We start from the raw sequence: 16,834 nt of genomic DNA, 5'->3' as shown, positions 1-16,834 counted from the left end.
TTATTTATTATCTAGAGATGTGTCTCTATCTCCTAAGAAGAGATTTTACCCTATATAGAGTTATATAACCTTATAGCTACTTAGCTCTCTGTTATGTTAGATGTATAGCTATTCTATAACTGCACTTTCWAMYAGCTACCTCTATTAATCCTATTATTATAAGGGCTCTTATACGGCCCTTATAAAAGCTATCGCTCTTACCTCTAGTATAGATCTACTGTACGAGATAATAATACTAAGCTTCTTATTAGGGCCCTTTACGTAGATTACCTCCTTCCCTTCTTAGTTAGCCTTACTAATTAACTATTCGGTAGCTCTATATTACGTTATAAAATTACTAGTAATATTCGGTAGATTAATAGATAAAAAGTACGCTAGTAAGGGCTTATTCTCGCTCTTACGAACCCTTACTATAATAATAACGTCTAGCTATCTACGTTTATTACTAACTCTATTAATTTTATTAATAGTTCGCTAACTAAGCTCTTAATAAATTACCTCTACCTTCGCTACTACCTTCTCTACGCGTATCCGCTCTATTAATTCCGCTATCGTTAGGCTATCCTCTAAATCCTCTACCTCCTCGAGAGCCTCTACTAGTACCGGTATCTCCGCTATCGGCGTAGAGCTAGTAGTACCCTCTAGAAAGGACAGCTCTTAAGATAAGGGCGGCGCTATAGTAGTAGCGGTAGTAGTAGCGGTAGCGATAACGTCTATAGCTAGCGATAAGAATAATTAAGGGTAGTAGATAAGGAATAGTATAATAGGCGAAGCCCTAAGGCTAAAGTATAGGCGTAGCCTATATAGAACGCTTAGTATCCGCGTACTTTACGTCGGAATCCGCGGAGGATAGTTCTCTTTCCTATCGAACTTATTTAATTAAAACCTTACTTAAGCTCCTATATATACGTTACTCGCCTRTAATATTAAGTTCGATCGCCTTACGATAACTACCCCTTCGGATTAGGATACTAGAAGGAACTTCCCGAATAATAAGAGTTTAGGACGGGAAGTACCCGTAGAACCTACTACGGAGCTACGTAGAGCTATAGAATAGATATACTTTAAGTAATAGGCTATAAAAGCTAAGATAAGCGCTACGCGCGCTACGCTAGAACGCGCGGGATCCGAACGCTTAGCTAACGACGATATCCTTATAAGTATAATAATACGGAACCTTATAAAATCGGTATTAGCGCTAACTTAAGCGGGTTCCGTACGGGAACTATCGGGACTAAAGGACTAGAGACCGCTAATCTAGGATAGTAGAGCCGATACTTTTAGGGATTACCTTCTTAAGCTAAAAAGCTCCTACCGAGTACGTTCCGGCCTTAAGCTAACGCTCTCTACGGACTACTACTAGAACTCTATCTATAATACTCTCCCTACTAGGGAGAGAGCGAGGATACGCTACTTCTAGAAAGTAGGGCTAGCCGTAAAAGCGACGGATTCTAACGCTTTCTTTACGTAGATCGAGAAAGTCTTCGAGGATAGTAATAAGAGAGTAAAGGCCCTAAAATAGCTTACGAGTCTTAGATACTCCCTTAGCTAACTATAGTACGATTACTAGCTAGAATTCGACGGACTTCTACTAAGTACCGGCGGATAGAGCTAGGCTAATAATATAAAGATCGGATACCTAAGAATACCTTCTCGAACCTAGTACGTACGTATACGGCCTTTATATAAAAGTTAACGGACTACTACGACTTCGTAGAGGAAGTAGAAAGGATTATAACTAACCTTAAAGAGATAGACTAGTTTAAATCCTCGAATAAAAGGTAGAGGGAAAAACACTCGGATAGTAGTACTACTATAACGGTTACTACTCGTTCTTACTCGGAACCCGCGACTTATCGCGTCGACTCCGACGGAGATATAGTAATATCCTCTACTCGACTAAGCGGAAACCGACTAAGAACTAACGGAGACCGTAAGGAAAACGGGAAATAGYGAGCTAAATAGGTAACCTAGGCGGAGTAAGATAAACGCCGATAAGTAAGGCTCTACTTCCGTTACGAAGCGGGCGGATACCTAGTAAAAGATTATTTATACGCCCTAGCTATCCGCCCTACGACGTAGATTAATATAATAGCTATTAGGCTAATATTAGAGTCTAACTACGAAGGGTCGGACTAAGGAGGAAACGAGTTAGGAAAAGAGTAACTTTTATTTAGAGTTAGGAACTAGGAGTAAAGAAAGTAATAGTAGTAGAATAGAGCGAAGCGAAGAAGATAATAGACGGTCGCTTAGTATATAGTAACGTAGTCCTCGAGAAAACCTTTAGAAGCTTCGCTCTTATCGATAAAGGCTACTAATACTATACTATAATTTACGGAGACCTTATAGAAGGACTCGAACTCTCCTTTATAAGTCGCGAGAAATATAAGGTAAAAGGGGCTACTTTAAGTATAAAAAAAGCTAAGATAGAAGAAGTAGTCGCCCTCCGGATAGAAATCGACGGATATAGTTAAGTTATATATACGTATATCGTACTAGACTTAGACTTCTCGCTAGTTTTAGGAAATCCCTAGAAGGCGTAGAATAAGGTTAGAACCGCGCTAGATAAGGGCCGGTTCTATTATAGAATCCTATAAAAGTAGGTAAAGAAAGGAAGGAATTACTTAGAAATCGATAATATTACTACGTTAGCTACTACTTATTTAGCGGATATCGAGAAGGCTCTAAAGACTAAGAACCCTCGGACTCTTAAAGAATTAAAGAAGAGTATACCTCTAAAGCTTTATAATATACTTCCGTTATTCTTCGAGTAGGAAGTAGATAAGTTAGCTTTATATAAAGAGGAGTACGATTACTAAATCGAACTCCGAAGGAAACTAGACGGGTTCCTACTAGAACTACCTTAGGGCCCGCTATATAGTATATCGAAGAACGAACTTCTTATATTACGGAAGACCTTAGATAACTTAATACGGAAAGGATATATACGTCCTTCTACTTTATTAGTAGTAGCTCCCGTACTTTTTATACGGAAGCCTAGAAGGAGGCTAAGGTTCTATTATAACTACCGCGTACTTAATAAGTTAACGAAGCCGGATTAGTACCCTTTACTATTAATCCCGGAGACCTTACGAAACTTATCGGGTACTAAGTAGATTACGAAGGTAGACGTTATAGCTATATTCTATTATATCCGTATAGCTAGCGGTTACGAAGAGAAAACCGCGTTCCGTACGTAGTTCGGTTCGTTCGAATAGTTAGTATATCCGTTCGGTTTATTAGGGGCTCCGGTATCTTTCTAACGGTATATTAACGGGCTACTACGAAAGTTCCTCGATAATTTCTACTCTATATATATAGACGATATAATTATCTACTCTAGCGGAATAAAAGAAGACTACTTCTAAAAGGTTCGTTAAGTACTTTAGGCACTTTAGAACGGAGGCCTATATCTAGACCTTAGGAAGTACGAGTTCGTAACTAAGAAGGTAAAGTACCTTAGGTTTATTATTTATATTAACGGAAAAGAAGTAGAACCTAACCTAGAAAAGCTAGAAGTAGTAAGAAACTAAGTAAGATCTAAAACTTAGAAGGAGACCCGTAGATTCCTTAAGTTCGTAAACTACTACCGTATATTTATCGCTTATTATTTAAAGCTAGCTACTCTATTAACGGCGCTTACTAGGAAGAGAACGCCGTTCTTCTAAGGAAAAGTAGAGGAGGAGGCGTTCGAGAAACTTAAGGTAGCGTACTATTAGGCTTCGGTACTTTTCTACTAGGATCTAACGCGAGAGACCTTTCTTAAAGCCGATTATAGTAGGTTTTCGATTAGAAGCGCCCTCCTATAAATTTAAGACGGAGCCCTATACCTTATAAGCTTCTTCTTATAAAAACTAAATAAGGCGGAGATTAACTACGATATCTATAATAAAGAAATACTAGCGATTATCTCCTACTTAAAATTCTAGACTTCCGAGCTAAAAGCGTATAGATTCGTTACGATTTAAACGGACTATAAGAACCTCGAGTACTTTATAGTAAAGAGGTAGTTATTAGAACGCTAAATTAGATAGGTAGAATTTATAGCGTAATTCTAGTTTACTCTAGTATACTAGCTAGGAGTCGAAGTAATTATACCGGACGTTCTATCGAGGAGAGAATAAGATACCCTTAAGTAAGACGATAAACGTTCGAGGTTCCGCTAATTCTTAAACCCGGATTCCGTAAAAGATTAGCCTAAACCCGTAGAGGAAGCTACGGACGTAGTTCTAGCTACGACTAGCTCCCTCCGAGATATAGCTAGATAAGAACTCGTTCCCGTTAGAGAATAGTCGATCTCCGGAGAGATACCGTCGGAAACTAATAAATCGTTTTAGGAATACGAACTAAACGTACTATAGGAGGAAGTAGAAAAGAGCGACTATATTTACTAAGCCGTATACCGCGTAGTCTAAGACGGAGACTAAACGCTACCTAGCGATATTAAGTTAAAAGTATAAGCTAGCGACTATTCCCTCGATAAAGGAGGGAGGCTCTAATACCGAGATAAACTATAGGTACCTAAAGTACTAATCTCGTCGGAATCCGAATATAAAGTAGCGGACTACGACGCTCTACGAGGAGATACGCTCCGGACGAAGCTAATCTAGCCCGTTTACGATTTACTAGTATACGGCTACCCTAGGCGGGACTCTACGGTATTATTAGTAAAAAGGCAGTTTTACTAGCCTTTATAGTCGAAATACGTAAGGTAGTTCCTATATAATTATAATTACTACGGAAGGAATAAGGTATAGTAAGAGTATAAGTACGAACTCCTAAAGTATTTACTAGTCCCCGAAAGGTTCTTCTAGGAGATCWCTATAGATTTTATAACGGATCTACTAAACTCGTAGGGTAACCGCTACCTATAGGTAATTAAGGACCGCTTAAGTAAGTTCGTTATATTATAAGCAATATCTAGTATAAAAGCGGAGGACTACGTATAGAACTTTATAGAATATTAGGTACGCTACTATAGCCTACTACGTACGATTACTAGCGATTAAGGAACGAATTAGACTAGTACCTTTTAAAGGACCCTATACCGCCTTACTAGCGTAACCTAGCGATTAAGCTCCGCTTACTATCCTTAAATAGACGGAGGCCCGGAAAGGATAAACTAGGAAATATAAGCCTACCTTCGGAACTATATTAATAAGGAGCAATCCGACTAGAATTAATAGCTCCCCGTAGTATAATTAGCGCTAAACGGGAGATATTAAGCGGGACTAGGGATAAGCCCCTTCTTCGCTACTTACGGCTACGAGGCGCTACTACTCGTAGCGCTAGAGCCGGAAAACGACGATTCTTCGAAGCTAGCCGCTATAGAACGAGCGACTTAATTCGCAAAAAAGATTAAGGAAATTATTACCTTATTTTAAGCTAATATAGCGGATTCCGTATAGAAATAAGAGGAAGCCGTAAATAAGTTACGTAAACTAGTACTAGTCTATAAGGTCGGCGATAAAGTCTAGCTCGACTTAAGGAACTACGATACCGACCGGCTAAAGAGGAGTCTAGCGAAGAGATACGTAAAATATACTATCTCCGAAATATTATCGCTAGTATCCTTTAGGTTAACGGGGCTCCCTAAGAATATCTATCCTATATTCTACTTAGATAAGCTAAGGCTAGCGAGTAGTAACCCTCTACTTAAGTAGGAGTCCGACGACAAATAGCCGGACTTAGTACTATTTAAGACTTATAACGAGTAGGAGGTAGAGTAAATTCTCTATATAAGGAACAAACCTCGAAATAAAGGAAAGAGGAGGGAAGTACTAGTAAAATAGGCCGGATACTACGAGCTTACGTAAGAACCCTTAGAAAACTTATTAAATATTATAGCTCTAAACCTTTTTAAGACTTAATACGGCGACGTAGTAGAGAATAACGGCCCTAAGGAAAAATAGAGGAAAGCGAGGACTAAACGCCGGACTTAAGAAGGGATACTATAAGGATAAAAGGTAAAGTATAGGATTACTAGAGTTTAAAGCGATTTAGAAGACTCTAGCTATTATTTAACGGCCTTTAGGAAACGGGTTACGGATATAGGTATTATAGGATTACTTTTAGAACTTTTTATTAGAGATTATAGAACTTATAGAAGACCGACGAAAAAGAAATAGGAACCGATGTTTTATAATAGTAATATTTTATTTCTTAGATATACTAAAAGAGACTTACGGACTTTAAAGTTATTCCTATAGAGCCTAACCGGAATACTACTTACTTAAGCTAAGAACGGCGCTTTCCTAGCTATAGGGTAGGAACTAAACTACTAGGACTACTATAGTTAGCGATAGAAAAGTAGCGGAGAATAGGGTAAACTTATATAAGAGAGGCCTATATAGCCTTAGTATCGATAGTAATATTTAGAGTATTATATATATAACTAAAATTCGGTTAGCGACGAAAAAGAGCTAAAAAGCGGAGAACTTATAAAGGGAGTAGTATTTAGAGCTTTAAAATCTCTAAAGGCTTAATAACCTTAATAGCGGTCTTAAGGTCCTTAAAGGTAATCTCGCTAAAACGTACGTAAGCCGATAGAAAACGATCGGAAAGCGGGTAATATCTTACGCTTCCTTCTTATCCTTAGCTCTAGTCTAGGTAACGTATACGGTATAGTAGAGAAATAGGCTAAATCCTATAGTTAGCGAGGTAAAACGGTCGGAACCTAGGATATATATATAGGGCCTTATAGGGTTAACGCTAGTTAAAGTATAACTTATAAGCTTAAGTACGGAAAGACTAAGATATTAGTAGAGGGCGTAGGAAAAGTATTAGAGTTCGGGGACTTATCTTCTAAGTTATATAATTAACCCTAGAGTTAGCGTAGCTAATATAGTAGATATAGTTTAGCTTAAATATCTAAGGAAACCGGTTAAAAACTATCGAAGAGTAGGAGAAAGGGAGGTACCTTCTAGAAGGAAAGAAGGAAGAAAAAGGGTAATAATACGTATATTAGTAAAGGTATAGCTAATAAAAGAAAGAGAGGAAGAGGAGGGATCCGCTATATATACGTAGTAGAGCGGTATAGTAAATAGCGAAGTAAGGTAGAGTAAGGTAGTAGTAAATAACTCTAATCGTAAGTTAGCGGCGCTTTTTAGCCTAAGTCCAATAGTTCTAGTACGGAAAGGTAAAGTAAAGTAAGAGCGGAACGTAAGAAGAACGGGAAGCGTATATATACGTATATAACTACCTAATTATAAAGCGGAGGGTAGTAATAAAGTAAGCGGCCGGAGCCTAAGAATTTTTTCCTACGCTCTACGCTAAAGGGAAAGAGGAAGAAGGAGAAGGAGAGTAATATAATAGGCGAAGCCCTAAGGCTAAAGTATAGGCGTAGCCTATATAAAACGCTTAGTATCCGCGTACTTTACGTCGGAATCTATAAAGAATAGTTCTCTTTCCTATCGAACTTATTTAATTAAAACCTTACTTAAGCTCTTATATATACGTTACTCGCCCGTAATAAATAGGCTCTAAGGGTAGTAATCGACTTAACTTACTATATTAAAGGTATTAAAGGCATAAGGTTAAGACGAGATAACTAACTCCGGCTATATCCGTAGGCACTAAATACGAAGAAGTAAGGCACTAATTATTAAGGGGGTCTCGCGACCAGGAATCCCACGACTTGTATCTGAAGTTAAGAGTCTGTGTCGATCAAAGACGCCGTGAACCAGGTTTCACGACGAAGTTGTATTCGTTGACGCAATGGTACCTATCTCAAAGATCCGTTGTTCGCATCTGGCACTCATGATCACATAGGAGTGCTGCACACTTTTAAGCGAGATTGGATGCAAGTGCTGTACAATAGATCTAAGATGGCTGTTCGAATCCAGAAGGGCATCAGCGTCCTCTGCCCTGGTCTCACCCACATCATTGCCAATTGGGAGGTCGGGGTCTTTCGCCTTCCCTCAATTACTCCATCTACTCATCATCTCGTCTGCGACTCACTACGCCACTGTGATCTTGCTTTCGAGGTGCTTGTTTCTGGAATACAAGTATTCTTTCGACGATCTTGCGCCACTTCAGGTTGAGATTGTTGGCATACAAAAGGGTACAAGTACAGACTTGCGATTCACATATCGGACCAACCGAGCAACAATAACCAACAGCAACGGCTTACACAGCTGAATGCCATCACGACGTACAAGCACCGTTACCACACCAGGTAAAGCTTCACATTTTTGCACGTGGTTTGCACATGGTATGATCGACGGGTATGCCGAGGTCCGTAACATTAAGACTCGGCTATCCTTTCACAAACCTCATTCACCACTTACTTTCCGTGGTTTTCCAATCAAATCGTGCCGTTGACGGCTGTGTGAGAACTACTCCTTGAAATAATTCGACCCTCGCCACTTCGATAATGTCAGAAATTAGTGCACCCAATGGCATTGTACTCTATTGGTAAGTACAGTAAAGGGCCAAAGGCATGCCACGCAGGTGTTGGAAGACACGGCCATGGAGGAGACCTCTACGCAATTGTGTACAGCTGGGATATCAGAGCTCTGAGATCGTTTTCTGGCCGCCCCGAATGTCAGAGATACTGCTGACCATTTTTCTCTTTGCTTTCAGGTATCCAGCATCTCCATTTGGACGAAGAGTTACGTGGTACCTTGCCTTGAGAAACATTCAATATGCCGAATGCGTAGGTCGAGATTGAAGGAGCATGCGGAACATGTGTGTTGATGTGTCAATTCCAGATTCAACCGCCGATCCTCCCAAGGCCAGACATTGACAGTTTAGGAGTGACCTACCGCCGCTCGCCAGTGATGGCGATTGGAAAGGATGTCTACCTCGATACAAGGCTCATGATTGCCAAGTTGGAGGAGCTATTCCCGCCGTCGTCACAGCATCCAGCTCTCTCCACTAAAGAGACTGCTGGAATAGCGGGTTTGCTGCAGAAACTGGCCATTGAGGGCAGCATGTTTCGAGAAGTCGTGAAGAATATTCCTTCTCATTTCCCATTGCTACGCGATGAAAAGTTCCAGAAAGATCGAGCCGGCTTCTTCCAGCCCTCGTTCAAGATGGAAGCGAAGCTCATACGACCCGAGGGTATCACTCAAATGAGGCATCTCTTTGACGTTGTGGAAGCTCTGTTCGCAGACGGGAGGGAGTGGGTAGGAGGGACGTCGCAGCCCACATTAGCTGACCTTGAAGGTATTTGGCCACTGGATTGGTTGATTACCGATCTTGAGCCATCCAAAGACCATTTCTCGGCGACCATTTACCCCAAAGTCTACGCCTGGCGGGATCGATTCAGGGCAGCGCTCGATGCTGCAAAACAGCGAACGCAGAAGGCTACCAGGGTGAAAGGAGAACAGGCCACTAGCATTGTCACATCATCACAATTCGTCGACCACGACCTGAGGGTTGATGCCAAAGATCCGCTCAGGCTGAAGGAGGGTACAATGGTGGAAGTTTTCCCACTCGATGGCGGCGGGCACAGTCACCAAGRCCGTGGTCGTCTGATCAAGTTGAACAAAGACGAAGTCGCCATTGCTGTGAAGAGCAAGGAGGGCAGTGAGATCCACGTCCACGCTCCACRCTGGCAGTTCCGGGTCAAGGCTGCCGAAAGTGCTCGGCTGTGAAACAGTGATGCTGTCTTGGGCACTCGGGAGATTGAATGGGCACCAAATGGCCACTGAGCGACAAGCGATTGGCGATGGGCCGCAAGCGGTGCTAAGGTCCCGTGTGATGAGGATAGTACGGCGAAGGTGTGACGACAAGGCTTCCCGGCGCCTTCGTAGCTTAAGCCTTATAGGTGCATGTGAGCCCTAGATACGTCTCGACTAAATTAGCAGAGCGAATGGAAAACCCACACGCTGTCGTGCTGTACAAGATGGAGGAACCTCCGGCGGTCAAACTTCCTGAATAGCCAGGCTTATAATTTGGGGTCTTGTTGGCAGGATGTCCCTCGCAAGGCAATCCTAGAATTCGTTCGTGGGACGTTTCACCGCTCCAATGCTGGGTCGGGAAGCGAAACAATGACAGACCGGGTCATCCCTATGACTTGATATTCATAGAGCAACCATCTTTAGCGGGCAATAACACAAGTCATACACCGCGGTTCCACGAGGTGGTCGAGCATATGCAAATCCGGAGTTCCGTCCAGTGAAAAGGCTGACGTCGTGACGGTGGAGGGCCTGCACGCGTTGATGCCCAACGCGAATTGCCACGTCGGCCAGTCGTCTGCGGCAGCCCAAAGAAAGCGGCGCTTCTTCGTCATGCTGCGCCAAGTACCAGAATCTGCTGGGGCTACAAATCTTGACAGCCTGCTGTGCTGCGAGCAGTCGGTGAGATAGAGGCCGCCATCGTTGCAACACACGACGCACCAAAAGGCATCTCGATATTTACCTTTTAGTGCCCCCACCCCGACAAAACAACAAGGCCGACGACCGTGCGAGCTACAGACTACGCTGTTTGTGGAGCCTGAAAACCAAGACCAGGTTCTCTTTGGGCAGCCGTAGCCGCAGGCGCGCCCCTCGTCCGCTCAGACCACCTTCCGCCGCACTGCACTGCGACTCTTTCTCTTTGCTCTCAACCCACTGCCACCACCGTGTCCCGCCCTCTACCGTGTTCCGCCGCCGCCACTCCCCTCTGATCTGTCTGCCGCCCCMTTACTTCCGGACTGCACTGCCGTGCTGGAGATTTGCAGGACCGTAAATCAGGATTTGCGCCCCGGGCCAATTGGTTGCAGAGTCTACCGTATTGCGAGCGAAACCGCCGTCGGATTTCCTGCTCCACCAGCGTGTCCTATTTAGTCCAGCCACCGCAAGCCCTTGCACGGAGTCGCTCAGTGGCAACTTGTGTCTGCGCGCCTGCCAGACGGAGTGACTGCCCAGCATGCCGCAAGAGATCGCGCGTCAGTGGTTCATACCTGGCGAGGGGATTGACCGCCATGTGATTTCCGCGGACATTCAGAGATATCTGGGCAACGATGCGACTGTTCGCCCAGGACTTGGAACGGGAGATAACCAGGTCAGCCCATCCGGTGCAGACTGAGGCTCGCGCGCGTGACACTTACTTTCACACAGGGAATCAACGGCTACTGGATCAAGGCCTACCGAAATCTCACATCTGTATGGCAACTCATAGTATGCCGGCTGGGCGCGACTAACAAACTCCTCACAGGCCATGATCGCAGACCTTCGCGCAGACTCTGCTCGCTGGCGTCAAGAGCAGCGCCAGACTGGCACTCGAGGTAGTCACAGCCCCAATACATGTAGCATGTCAGGGATTACAGTACCTGACCATCCCCCAGAACCTTATGTAGGATCATCGACGTACCATGCGTCTAGTGCGAGTCGGACAACGCAAGGCGGCCGCCGGGAAGGAGGAAACTCGCCATCCTTGGAGGGGCCATATGGATTGCCATCATCGTCGCGGGATAGGATACCTGTGGACAACCGTATGCAGATTGATCCGCCGCCGCCCAGTAGAGGCTACCAGCCGGAGAGTCGCGTGCCGTACCCACCGGACGGCAGAGCATTCCCCGTTGAAAATAGAGGATATGCGCCGGACAGTAGGTCATCGTATCAACCAGAGCCCGCTGGGTTTGGAGGACGGGTCCCTGTGTCTGTACCATTTGGCCAAGAACCACGGTATGCTCCAAGCTACCCGCAATCCAATGATGGTGCCCCGCCAGGATATGTCCGACAAGGCAACTACTATGTGCCCATCTCGTCCTATGAGCCTGCTCCCTCTATCCCAAGTAGATCGGAACAATATGGACCCGGCGCGTTTGGCGGTCAGCCACAGCAGAGGAATGAGCCACGAGACCCCAGATATCAACAGCCGGAATACGCGGACCCAAGGTATGCATACCCTAGTCCGGCTGCGACTGTGTCGTCTGTGTCTGCTCGTGATCGAGAGCCAATTCCGGCGCCGCAACAACCAAGGTTAGCATCTGCTGGCAGCCTCATCTACGGCTTTTCTAACGTGTCACAGTCCGTATGGCTCGATGCCACCCCAGCAATACGATCAATATGCCCGGCGTAAGTACAATCAGTCGAGGTGTCCATGTCACTCTGAGCTAATATCAACCTCGTAGCAGCCCCAAGCAATCCCCCTGCATCATCCAATCCCAACCGGAGCAGTGGATTTGGACTTCTCGGAGGCCGTCCAACAGGATCCTCGCAGGCCAATGAACGTCGTTCTCGGAGATGATTGTTTCCAAAGCCCACCTGGAATGTAGTCCGATATGCCATTTCGGATTTTCCGGAGGATATGCGGCCAACCTGAGCAGCAGTTCCTGGTTCCTTAATCAGCATGCAAGTACGAAAGCGGTCAGCCGGCCTTGAGAGAATGTCCTCTCGTCGTGCAAAGACGCCCGTCCTTGACAATTAGGTTTTTGGGCAATAATCTGCAGGACTGGACAGCCATGCTCTGTGCTCTTGCAAAATCTGACTTGTTTGCTGCCTCTATGTGTTACGAGATGCCACAGCATGATAGCCCAGACCGTCTCGGACTTGGACCGGTAACATGTCATCAGTCTGGGCCAGGAACTGAGGCTCTTTTTCAGCGCGTGTGCTCTTCTGCATGCTGCGTCTCTGCCCTATGTGCAATGCATTGAGCGATGTGGAGTTAATTTATTGGCTATTGAGCATAAAAGGGCGTTGCTATGCCGTATGCAAGATCTTAAAGCGCACGTCTGGGACGTAACGATGATCGGAATGAATAACGTTGGCATCAAATGGGAGTCTAATAATGACGAGCCTATAGATATTTATCTCGGATTGATTGATTTCGCCACCTTCGACCTGCACGACCCATTTGTCGTTTTGTGACGCACAACAGCCCCAGCGTCGCGCATGCTCCACTGTGAGTGAGAGGTTCAAAATTTTGGCGTGAAGCAGCAGCATTAAAGCACCAGCCAACCTCTAATAGTCCGCATTAGAGTTCATCACACGGCATATGACATAATAGTCGCATGCCTTGAAAGTTGAACACCAACAGCTGATACCTTTTGCATCAACTTGCAACACCACCTCTCATAGCTCTACGCCGGAGCACAGCACATCACAGTACCGCGTCCGAAGAAACCTCTAAACATCATGGCCTCTAGATACACAATCATCAACCACCTTCCCCCTCCAGCAGAGTGTCTAGCAATCCTGCTCGGCTGCGCAGAGTGCATTGTCTTCGGCCTCGGCGGCCTCTCAAGCCCAGCCGACTATGCTCGCGGCTACGGCCTACCAATCGATGCTCCCACAGAAGAAGGCCAAGAATTGACGGACAACCAAAAGACGCAAAAGGCACTCGTAACAGCGCTGGCCGCTCGACACGTACAGAATGGAGTTTTGATCCTCACTCTGGGACTTTACACGAGGGAAAGAACTGCTTTGGGGTTTGCGGTGGCTTATGGAGTCATCTCGACTCTTGCGGATAGTTTTATTGTGAAGAGCTATGGGATTAATCATCTTGCTGGCGCGCATGTTATTGGGTTTTTGAATTCGCTGGTGGTTGGTGGGGCTTTGTTGTGTTGGCGACGGGATGATAAGCTTTGGTGAAGATGAGAGGGATGGTTATGTTAGATGGGAAATAATGTACAGCACCTTGTCGAGTCGAGAAAGGGTTCAGATGAATAGCGACGACTGAGCCTCTCTCTGTTGTGGAGGCGCAAATTATACGGGGAACATCTCCTGCAATCACACCAGTTGAAATGTGCCCTGCGGAGACGGCGTTCCGAGGAATGAAAATGATTTCGTGCTCTACGTACACCTTGTTACGTCGTTTGCTCATTTCTATCGTCTAGCGTTTCCATTCGTGAAACCCCTCTTTTCCCTCCACTGATCGTTTTCGATTATAACAACGATGAAGGCCTCTCGACGGCTCATATGATCCACCGGATGGAGGGTTGTCTAGACCTTCAACTCCGCGACTTGAGCAGTGGCCAGTTCCTTGGCGTACTTTTCAAGTGCTGGCTTCACCTTTGTGTTGACGAGCTTATCGACRATCTCAGGGGAGCGTCCGATGAACGTGGTTGGATCAAGAAGTGCTTCCAACTCGGGCAGCACAGACTCGAAAAAGGCGGTCTTCTTAATGCGCTCGATGAGGTCGTTGGGCTTGCCTTCCTGCTTGACGACCGCACCTGCCTGGTGTGAGAGCACACTGAAATGCACGTTAGCATGTGTATCAAAATTACCCAGGCACTCGCTCTGGAGTCACATACCGGATCTCTTCGTGAACGTCTTGTCTGGATGCACCCTTCTCGACCATGGCCATGATGACGTTTTCCGTAGCCATGAAAGGAAGTTCCTGGTCGATACGCTGCTGAATGACAGCCTTGTTGACAACGATTCCGTTGGAAATGTTGTTCAGCTATTTGATAGGGTTAGCGCACGCCCTCTCTTAAAGCTAGATGGAATTTGTTACCAGGATGAGACACGCATCCGCACACAGAAAGGACTCGGGAAGGGAGATACGGCGAATGGCAGAGTCATCCAAACTGCGTTCCAGCCATTGCGAGGCGTAGGTTTGCTCCGCGTCCGCGCTGTAGTTGCGCAGCTTTCGGCCCAATGAGCACAATCTCTCAGAGCGCATGGGGTTTCGCTTGTAGGCCATTGCGCTGGATCCAATCTGGTCGGCCTCGAATGGTTCTTCAAGCTCCTTGAACATGGCCAGATGTCTGATGTCACCGCCAATTCTCTCGCAGGCACATCCGAATGAGCTCAAAGCGTGAAGGATATCAACATCAATGAGACGAGAGTAGGTCTGACTGGTGGAGATGTCTGCCTCCTTGAATCCAGACTTCTCGGTAACGAGCTCGTCCAGTTTCTCGACAGCAGCGTGATCACCCTTGAAGATTGCCAAGAAACTGGCCTGAGTCCCTGTAGTTCCCTTGACACCACGGAAGGAGTGGACGATCTCGTCACGTTGAGCCTCGAGGTTGCGCAAGTTTCGGAGCAAGTCGGTGATCCACAGACTAGCCCGCTTTCCAACGGTGACCAGCTGGGCAGCTTGACCATGAGTGTATCCCAAGCATGGCAGGTCGCGATATTCGACTGCGAAGGCAGCTAGTCGTTGAATAACAGCCGCCAGCTTCGGGAGCACGAGATCGAGAGCATCGCGAAGGAAGATCTGAAGAATCGATCAGTTATTTGCGGAGGGAAGACTCAACCAAATGCAGAAGATCCCATTGATATCTAGACTTACAAGATCCGCGTTGTCGGTAACGTAGCTGCCTGGATTAGCATTGATCCGAGTAGGCAAGCACGATCGCAAACAGCTTACCATGAAGTGGCTCCCCAGTGAATAATTCCGGCGGCCGCTGGTGCAGCCAAACCGTACGTGTGGACGTGAGCCATTACATCGTGACGGCGACGCTTTTCTTCCACGGCTGCGGTTGCGAACTCCTCATCCTCGATACGAACATGGTCTTTCAGCTGCTTAATAGCGTCGTCGGAAATGTCAAGACCGAGTTCTTTTTCAGATTCCGCGAGATGGACCCATAGCTGTCTCCATGTGCTGAACCGATTGCGAGGAGAAAAGATATACTTCATCTCCGTCGAGCAATATCTCGAATTGAGAGGGCTTTGAAAATGTTAGCCTCTCGATGCCATAGTCTCGCCGCATCGGTCTGAGAGCCTCCAGCGCAGTAGAGTCCTTGTGGTCCCGCTGGGAAGCACATATACCGGCCTGTGATCCGCTCTCATTGAACAACATTTTTTTGGTGCGGGGTGAAATTTTTCCTGAGTGTGCATGAAAACAGTATGGTGTTGGGAACTCTTTGCTGGACGGGACACGCGACGAACATCACTCACTTCTGGTAGGTATTATTGTCGACAGACATCTTGGGCAGGCGTTTGAGGTATTATTTGTGCTTCTGGTACTGTGAAGACAGAACGACGACTTGAATGCTTCGAATTTACCTAGGCTGCGAAGAGCCTGATGCCCGCGCTAAAATTTGTGGGATTGGTTCCTTCAGTCATCATCCTAGTCATCCTCCATTGCTGCCGTGTTTCCCCCTTCATCCAACATCCTCCCAAGCCGCAACGCCATGCTCCCTGAGCTACCGCATCAAATTGCACTCCGAACGCTCCACTGTCGCGATCCAACTCTGACCTCCTCGCGAACTCCTGGTGCGGCCCCGAGCGAGCCTTCAGATCGGTCTCATGGTGTGATTATGCCGGCGTTCACAAGCTTTTGAGTGCTCAAACACCTCACTCATCAGGCACTTTGCACCACCATCGACAACGCACCAAGCAGGGAGCAGCTGGTAGGCTCTGCATGCTTATCATATCCATCCTTCAATCGTTTCGTTCCCTCATTTCCCTCATTTCCCTCCTGGTCTCACTTCTCAAATAGTGTCTTGATAGCCTGGGAGATGCTGACGTTGTTGAAGAGCCATCTATTGCTGTGACGACCGCAATCGGTGAAGGTCTGCCGCTGCGGGCGTGATTGCTCCGGCTTCCTGTCTGAAGTTGACCTTCTTCCCCACGATAGGCTTCTCACCGAACTGAGCGTCTTGGCCTCGCTTTGGGTGGAACTGTCGGTGCCGGACCTCTTGATCGAGAACTCCTTCTCGGACATGCTGGCGAGGTGTTGTGTTTTCATTGTGTGTCGCTTTCTCTTGATCGAGGGTTTGTTTATGAGACTCTGTGTGTTGATCTCTTTTGGATTGCTGGTTCGTCGGACTGATGAGATGGAAAGTTGCTGTCACGCAAGACAAAGATGGGAAAGGAGAGCGCCGTTACTTTTGTATCATTCCTCTGTGCTCATCTTAATTCTCTCATATGCACCCGTGCTCATGTGAGAGTTGCTAGCGTCAGCCAAGGGTCCTTTTACAGGTGACATCCATTGGCACGGTTCACTCATTAGGCAC

General features: G+C 46.1%; 5 protein-coding genes; 3 read left to right on the top strand and 2 right to left on the bottom strand.

Annotated features, from left to right (window-relative positions):
• Nucleotides 1-8,374: 8,374 nt before the first annotated feature.
• RCC_09739 (uncharacterized protein) lies at nucleotides 8,375-9,599 on the top strand (the record flags this gene model as incomplete). XM_023774978.1 has 3 exons in its annotated part: nucleotides 8,375-8,415; nucleotides 8,584-8,656; nucleotides 8,712-9,599. 3 exons carry the CDS (start codon nucleotides 8,375-8,377, stop codon nucleotides 9,597-9,599), a joined length of 1,002 nt encoding a protein of 333 aa, XP_023630746.1.
• A 1,255-nt stretch (nucleotides 9,600-10,854) lies between these two features.
• Nucleotides 10,855-12,177, top strand: RCC_09738 (uncharacterized protein; the record flags this gene model as incomplete). XM_023774977.1 has 6 exons in its annotated part: nucleotides 10,855-10,989; nucleotides 11,046-11,090; nucleotides 11,143-11,212; nucleotides 11,273-11,909; nucleotides 11,959-12,005; nucleotides 12,062-12,177. 6 exons carry the CDS (start codon nucleotides 10,855-10,857, stop codon nucleotides 12,175-12,177), a joined length of 1,050 nt encoding a protein of 349 aa, XP_023630745.1.
• An 887-nt stretch (nucleotides 12,178-13,064) lies between these two features.
• On the top strand, nucleotides 13,065-13,520 carry RCC_09737 (uncharacterized protein; the record flags this gene model as incomplete). Its single annotated transcript, XM_023774976.1, has 1 exon — nucleotides 13,065-13,520. One exon carries the CDS (start codon nucleotides 13,065-13,067, stop codon nucleotides 13,518-13,520), a length of 456 nt encoding a protein of 151 aa, XP_023630744.1.
• A 351-nt stretch (nucleotides 13,521-13,871) lies between these two features.
• RCC_09736 (probable adenylosuccinate lyase) lies at nucleotides 13,872-15,802 on the bottom strand (the record flags this gene model as incomplete). XM_023774975.1 has 6 exons in its annotated part: nucleotides 13,872-14,121; nucleotides 14,183-14,331; nucleotides 14,386-15,090; nucleotides 15,166-15,190; nucleotides 15,244-15,543; nucleotides 15,774-15,802. 6 exons carry the CDS (start codon nucleotides 15,800-15,802, stop codon nucleotides 13,872-13,874), a joined length of 1,458 nt encoding a protein of 485 aa, XP_023630743.1.
• Nucleotides 15,803-16,302: 500 nt separating this feature from the next.
• Nucleotides 16,303-16,566, bottom strand: RCC_09735 (uncharacterized protein; the record flags this gene model as incomplete). Its single annotated transcript, XM_023774974.1, has 1 exon — nucleotides 16,303-16,566. The coding sequence occupies one exon, from the start codon at nucleotides 16,564-16,566 to the stop codon at nucleotides 16,303-16,305; it is 264 nt and encodes an 87-aa protein (XP_023630742.1).
• Between the last annotated feature and the right edge of the window lie 268 nt (nucleotides 16,567-16,834).

This window comes from Ramularia collo-cygni, assembly GCF_900074925.1.
Source record: "Ramularia collo-cygni strain URUG2 genome assembly, contig: RCC_scaffold19, whole genome shotgun sequence".
NCBI classification, from domain to species: Eukaryota; Fungi; Ascomycota; class Dothideomycetes; order Mycosphaerellales; family Mycosphaerellaceae; genus Ramularia; species Ramularia collo-cygni.
The sequence above is the reverse complement of the archived record's forward strand: the minus strand, read 5'-3'. Positions and strand labels throughout refer to the sequence as shown.